The 7,491-nt window shown below is 26.0% G+C and overlaps 1 protein-coding gene across 1 annotated transcript in view; it reads left to right on the forward strand.

Annotated features, from left to right (window-relative positions):
- The first annotated feature begins 2,870 nt into the window (after window positions 1–2,870).
- Window positions 2,871–7,491, forward strand: part of LOC100159470 (vacuolar protein sorting-associated protein 54) — a 9,442-nt gene continuing 4,821 nt past the window's right edge. Inside the window, exons 1-6 of the mRNA XM_001946320.5 lie at window positions 2,871–3,215; window positions 4,120–4,378; window positions 4,520–4,642; window positions 4,710–4,812; window positions 5,686–5,864; window positions 5,934–6,076. Of these exons, the coding sequence (XP_001946355.2) occupies window positions 3,127–3,215; window positions 4,120–4,378; window positions 4,520–4,642; window positions 4,710–4,812; window positions 5,686–5,864; window positions 5,934–6,076 (896 nt within the window). The 5' untranslated portion in view covers window positions 2,871–3,126. The remainder of the gene's footprint in view (window positions 3,216–4,119; window positions 4,379–4,519; window positions 4,643–4,709; window positions 4,813–5,685; window positions 5,865–5,933; window positions 6,077–7,491) is intronic.

The raw sequence follows: 7,491 nt of genomic DNA on the forward strand, positions 1-7,491 counted from the left end.
ACATTAAAATCATAGAACATTCTCTTTAACATACACCAAATCCTTTTAAAATTGTAAGTCTTTTAAAATATTACCAGTCGATGTTGTCAAAGTTTTATGCTATAGTGCTATCAGAGTGTTGTAACCTTTTTTTTGATATTTAAATGAGTGTATTTCATGATTTAATTTAAATTTTAATAGTCTATATATAAACTTTGAATATTAATATCAATCTAGAAATATCATAAGCATTAAATTAAAAATTCAATAATGATCTCTATACATTATACTAATCATTCTAAAATCATAATATTAATGTTTCAAGTTTCTAAAAACTGCGCCTAGTGAATAACTCAATTTTAGAAATATTTTGAGAAGGCCAGCTGTAATAAGAATGAAATAAAAATATAAATATAAAGAATTATACTTATTAATGTATATTTAATATTATTTTATAATTTTTATTTTTGAATCGTAATGTTATTAAAAGGATGTTAGTGCACTATTTTTTATTCCCTCTGACCTACGCACAATATAACAAAATAATTATAATTACTAAAATTAAGGTGAAATAACGTCCCATAAAATTTAAAATTACGATTATTATCTATTGCTTCTCATAGTCGTTTTATTATATTTTAAGAGGCTGTCAGTACACTATTTGTTTTCTCTCTCTGGCTCACACGCAACGTAGACAAAATGCATTTACGCAAAATCATTTTTTCTATGTGTTTAAAAAATCTTAGAGTAAAGTCACCCATGACAAAAAAGATAGAGAATAATATTTTTAAGGGATTGAGATATCGATTTGTCTAAATGTTGTCTCAAAACAATTTAAACATCATTTAAATTTACAACATTTTTTTATTTATTTTGAAAGTCGAATACAAAGTCAAATAATAATAAAATATAAAATCGATATGTCATTCCCTCAAAAATATTATTCTCTATCTTTTTTGTAATAGGTGACTTTACTCTAAGATTACTTAAATGCATAGAAAAATGATTTTGCGTAAATGCGTTTTGTCTATGTTGCACGTGGGCCAGAGAGAGAAAACGAATAGTGCGCTGACATCCTCTTAATTATAAAGAGAGTTATACCCATAGGCGCAAATAGGGCCTTACTTTGTTAATATTGAATAAGCTTAAAACAAAATATAGGAAATGTTTGGGAGGTCTATGGACATTTTTTGGGGGGCTTAGCCCCTAAAGCCCCCCTATGGTTATACCTAAGTGTTTCAAAATACTCATAGGCATAACTGGCTTTAAAACTAAAATATGAGATGCCCTAGATAATAATCTTAACTTTAAATTTTATAAGAGGTAATTTCACTATAATTTTAGAAATTATTATTGTTAACATAAAATGTACTATGTTGCTATGTTGCGTGGGTTAGATAGATAAAACGAATAGTGCGCTGACATCTTCTTAACTTTAATGTGTAATATATTATAATACACAACTCATAGAATAGTATCATTTTGGAATATTTTATTAGTTTTTTTACGTACCTATTGAAAAATTAAACAATATATTTGTATATTACAACTTACCTCAGTACTGGGGTAGTGTAACAAAACAAATCATAGTATTAAATGTTATGTGTTTAAGGGCATACAATGGATATTAAAAAACCATAAACAATATATTATTATAACCAAAAAAAATGTTCTTGAAAACATACAGCTCTATATAGTAAAACCACTAGCTTCCTCGCTCCACTCAGAATCTAAAATGAAATACAAAAATACTTAAAAAGTAGTTTCTTACCTCACATTATAGTTGTGAACTTTTCGTAGGAACAAATTTATCTCTCCAACTATTCAATCTCTTTCTACTCTCTTCATTAGTCATCCAAAAACATTTCTTGTCACTTTTATGACAGTTAATTGCTGTACAGCCTCCATTGTTATTTATATTTTATATTAAAAGTAAATAAAGTAAAATAATTTAGTTCATTTAGTTCTAAATTACTTCTTATAGGTACATCACAGGACACAGATTAAAAATTATAATATTAAATATAACATACTAAATTAAAAATCATTTAAAAAGAACTGATAGTCATTCGAAGTAATAAGTCGATAAAGAAAAAAATGGCGGATTGGTATATCTTAAATTTAATTTATTCTGTGTAACTATTATTACATGGCACTACTTTCATGGTAGGTTTCCCGACACAAATAACAAAATTACCAGGAAGGCATGAATGCAATTAACCAGAGATAATGGTATTCACTGAGCCATAGCACATTCTGGTGCCAGTTTATTTTCTATACTATCTAAATATAGCAATTTCGATTCAATATTAATTACATTATTTATATTTTATACCTACTATGTAAATGAGCAATTAATCCAGACATTGATGAAAATGATTTTGAACATGACGAACATAATGACTGACGCTGTACATTTTTCATCAAATGGCTTCTGACATTCTGAATCAACATCTTTTTCAAGTCTAAATTTTCATTTTAATCATTACTTAATATGGTGTACAAGTTACGTTAAATAACTTTAGTTTAGTTTAGTCCTTATGTTTATTTCTGAAATGCTTGTACAAACCTGAAATGGAAAGAAACTTTGTCTCCCAAAAATTACAGGAAAACATAATGAAATAATTAATAAGCTTGAAACTTATAGTACCCTAATGAATATTGAATTCTAAGTTAAAATTTTATAATTTATTATTTTATTCACGATGTAGAGAAGACATTTATAAGACATTTATAAGACATCGTGATTTTATTCAACCGTTGAAAAACAAGACATTGATAATTGATAGTCTCGTTATCATAGTTCATGGATTCTACAACAATTTTTCCTGCTAAGAGCCATTCGTGTATACCTGATATCGATTTTTGTCGTTATCAGAATTCGACGTCACTGATAACATTTAGACAATATCTCCAAGTTTCTAACTAATATTTTGAGTTAACTCGTTAACAGTATTGACTATTGAGTATTATTCCTTAAAAAATTGGTCTACAAATACATTTTCTGTAGGTCCTTGAATTCCTATGGCACAGAAATCATTTCGTACAACGTCTTAGGGTGACAAGTTTTCTATCCACCTGTTGACTAAACGTCAGTAGGCTATTATACACCCATCTAAAATCATAAAATATGTTATTGGTGCTATTATGGATAGGGCTGTGACCAGAGAACCAATTTGGCAGAAGTGCAAATTTTGTCACAATGCCACGTTTGAACAATTGCATCAATTTGAACGGTAAGTACATGAATATTAGATTAATAAATGTATATGCAACCAATGATCAAGTTTATCTAATAATTTCATCGATGTATATTCTCATATTTTGTAGTCATGAGATGTATGTATATAGTTAATATTGGCTTAAAATTATTTCTTATACATTTATTTGAGATTGTCAAATGTCAGTTATGTGTTAGGTATATGGTTACTTAATTCACATTATACTGTAGTACTTTTTTTGTACTCAAGGTTAGGTAAATATTAAAATATCTAGGTAAATGTACTATTGCATAATGATTTTTTTTAAATTAAATTTTACAACAGTGAAACTGTCAATAGATTTCTGTTTTTATTGTAAAATATTGTATAAGAAACTCTGAATAAATATTATTAAGAATTATTCAATGATATTGTTAATATTACTATAGTAGATACATTATTAAATATTATATCTTACTAATTTTTAACTATTTAACAATTTTTAATCAAGCAATAGATTCATTTATTGGCATATGGTCTTAATCTTTACAAAGTTATTGAACTATGTAATTCTTAATCAACAAAACCAACAAATGTACAATTGCTTGTAATTTCTAACTAGTGTTGTAAGTTATTTTATAAGTACATATATGAGTATTTCAATAGTTACCCAAATAGATTAAATATAAATAGGTAGCCCAAGTATAAGTTAAATATACAAGAATTTAAATAAATCATACAGAGATTAAGTACCTGATTAAACACCAAACATATATTTTATATTAACAATTTACCTACCTATGCTATTATATATTATAATTTGATTAAATGTATTATACAAATATACAATTTATAACATTTATAATTTTTTTTCAAATATAGTAATAAAAAAGAAGCATTTAATTAAAATATCTAATAATTTTTTAAATAATTATTATAGACACTTGTATGATGTGCATAGTAGAAGAAAAGATGGTCAGTACTTTTGTGAGTATGGCGACACTAGAATTTGCTGCAAAAAGTCTAATGAATCCGATTACAAAATACATGTTGTCTACAACCATGCTTTCCAATCAGTAAATTGTGTCAAACCTTACCGTAAAACGTCAGATAATAAACGTCCAACAGATGAATGGAATTTCTACTCAGCCTCCCAAAGTCTTGCTACTGTTTTAAATGATCCAAGACGGCCTCGAACTGTATGTTTTTGGTTTTTAATTTAATAAACATAAATTTACAAATCAACTTTTAGGCGACGTGAAATTATATTTTAATTGTACCTGTATGTAATCAAACAAAAATATATTTTAATTGAAATACCTACATTTAATTTCTTTTAGAAAGATTTCTTTACTAAGATATGGGGTGATAAATTCACTGATACGAGTCCAATTCCACCACCTCAACATTTGCCTGTAATAAGGCCTCAATACTTTCAAACTTATCTTAAACGTATACCAAAAGTAAGGAATTTATTTTTTCAATATTTTTTAATATAATTTATTAATTATTTTTACTGTTAATTTTTAGCGACATAAAAAACTTGTGGAACCTCAACCGAAAAAAGATAAACAGGATTATCCTTCAGAAATCCTTCAGCAATTTCCGAATTTACGATTAACTAAATCAACAGGTAAGAATAAAAACATGAATTATAAACCTTGTAAAACAAATCTAGTAAAAAAAGCTACGGGAAATTAAACTAACTTATTTATCCACAAAAACTAGTTATATTAAGTTAAGTTGGTTGTATTAATAATTCTAAAATAATTGAACCTTATATAATGTTATATCAAAGATTTTTTTTTTTTGAACCCAAAAATTTTAATCAATGAAAAATACTGTAGTTGGTGAATGATTGAAAAATGTTACATATTTTAGTAGATTTTAGGAACCTTGTGTTTAATCTAAGACATATACTTCAACTTCCACAAGACACTGGAAATTCGTCAAGTTGTTGACTTTATTATTTTAAAAATTGTGAATAAATTTTGAAATAACAAATAGGTTTTTAACTATTTTTGGTTTTAAAAAAATCCCATTATTAAATACAATTAGCTTATAATATAGATTTAATTAACTTCAAGATGTATTGTTTATCTACAAAATATTATATTATTTAAATTCTATCCATGACATTTGTTGGTATTTTTCTGTGGAAATTCCCTTAGAACATTTCTATGGTTAAGATATAAATAATGTTATAAAATATTTTCGGTCTCACTCATTTATCTCAACTTTTCAATATGTATGTATTTTACAATGACAATTATTAACTCAAATTTAAATAATTGTTCATTGTGTTACAGAAGAATACATGTGTGTTATTAAACGTACAGAAAAAAAATTTGTCTTTTTTTCGTGGCTTTTTTTCCTATTAGGTACCATATTTTATTATATGAGCTATAATATAATCTAATTTCTATGCTTCTTCTCAGCTTATTCAAAGCTATATTATTTAAATTGAGCAACATTATATGTATGCTTAATCTTATATTATTTTTAGACAGGGTGAGTTATGATTTATCTGAGGTTCCATCTATATTTTTGGAACCTCATTTTGATCTCAGTAAACGTGAAACATTATTTACTGTGTTTCCCAATATATTCCTCACATCAGATACCCATGCCAATGATGTTACAGCTAATATTAGAATATCTGATAAATCTATCCTCGAGAAAAAGGTAATTTTTAACCATTTGTAATGAGCTATGTTGATGGCATTTCATGTTTTTAATATTTTTTTCTTTTAGTTGAGCCATTATTTAGATACTGTAGAGGTAAAAATTGCACAACAGGTAAGTTCAAAATCAGAAGCATTTTTTCATACAATGACATCACATGATACACTTATGGAACAAATTCATCTATCAATACAACTAGCTCAAAACCTGCGGTATGTACATATGATAATCTATATATATAAAAGACAAAAACTGTTTGCGTCTGACCATGTTCTTTATGCATCCAATTGAGATGAAATTTGATACAGAGATAGATTAGACCTGGGGAAAGAAGATAGGCTACTTTTTGTCTTAAAAAAAGGTAAATAAGAGGTCCAACCCAGGGATTTTGAGATTATTATTATTATTATTATTATTATTATGTTTTTTTGTTTATAAATGGTTGCTATTGGTTTTTATAATAATAATTATTATTTAAATATTATTATATCAATATTATAATTAATATTATCAATGCGATAAGCTTGTGTAATTTAATTTGATGGTCCAATTTTTTTCATTTTCAATACTTTAGAGGCTAACTATACACGTACCACGGAGTGTTTGTGATCTACCGCAGGTAGATTGCCTAATTGATAATATACAGCTTGCATAATCATAAAAACCTAGTAATAGCAATGCATTCCTGTGTCCGGCTAGTTTAAAATTTTTCAAGATTGAATATACAGTACAGCAGGGCGATATCCACTTACCCACTTTTTCTTTGAAAAATATAAAATTAATGAATAATAATAAAAAAAATAATAAACTATGAATCAAACAATGTCCATAAATATTTATATTCTTCGTTTTCCAAACATCGTTTTGGACAGATTTTTCATCTGCAGTTCTTCTGCCACTTTTAATCTACCTCTCAACTTAATGATTTGGTTTAAACAACTCAACAGGAGGTCCAATACAGTTGAGGAATACCAACAAACGTATGTGCCCTGTGGTCAAAACATTTCTTTTTGATGTTACAATATTATCTAATATTAGTGTAAACAGACTATATTAATTATTGCTTTATTTTATGATAAGGAATTTTGTACAAGGTCGATACAAATATACAAATATTGTGACTACCTATTAAGTAAATTTGGCATCAGAAAATACCGATTTACAAATTCACTAGTTTATGTTGCGTTCCTAGCGTTCCGTTTCAAATAAATCAGGGATAGAAAACGTTTTTAATTTTTTCGTTTACGTTTTTGTTTATTGATTTAAAAAATATCGTTTTTGTTTAACGTTTTTAAACGTTTTCATAAACGTTATTTTTCCATATTGTTTTTGATTAATGTTTTTAAAAACATTATTTTCCTATTGTTTCCAAATAATGTTTTTGATAATTTATTTTTTTTTTATATAAAAAATATTCTTATTACTTTTAATAGTAACGCGCAATATAAAAATGCATTTAAAAGTTAAAAATTAAAATTAATTATTCTTAATATTTAAATTTTAAATCAAAATTATAATTTCTATAAAAATTAGAAAATTTCTGTTTCAAATTAAAATGTTTTTAAAGTTAAAGATTAAAAAATAAAGACAAGTGAAATTTTTTTAAAACCTTTTTTTTTTTTCGTGG

This window comes from Acyrthosiphon pisum, chromosome A1 (assembly GCF_005508785.2).
Source record: "Acyrthosiphon pisum isolate AL4f chromosome A1, pea_aphid_22Mar2018_4r6ur, whole genome shotgun sequence".
Classification (NCBI taxonomy): domain Eukaryota; kingdom Metazoa; phylum Arthropoda; class Insecta; order Hemiptera; family Aphididae; genus Acyrthosiphon; species Acyrthosiphon pisum.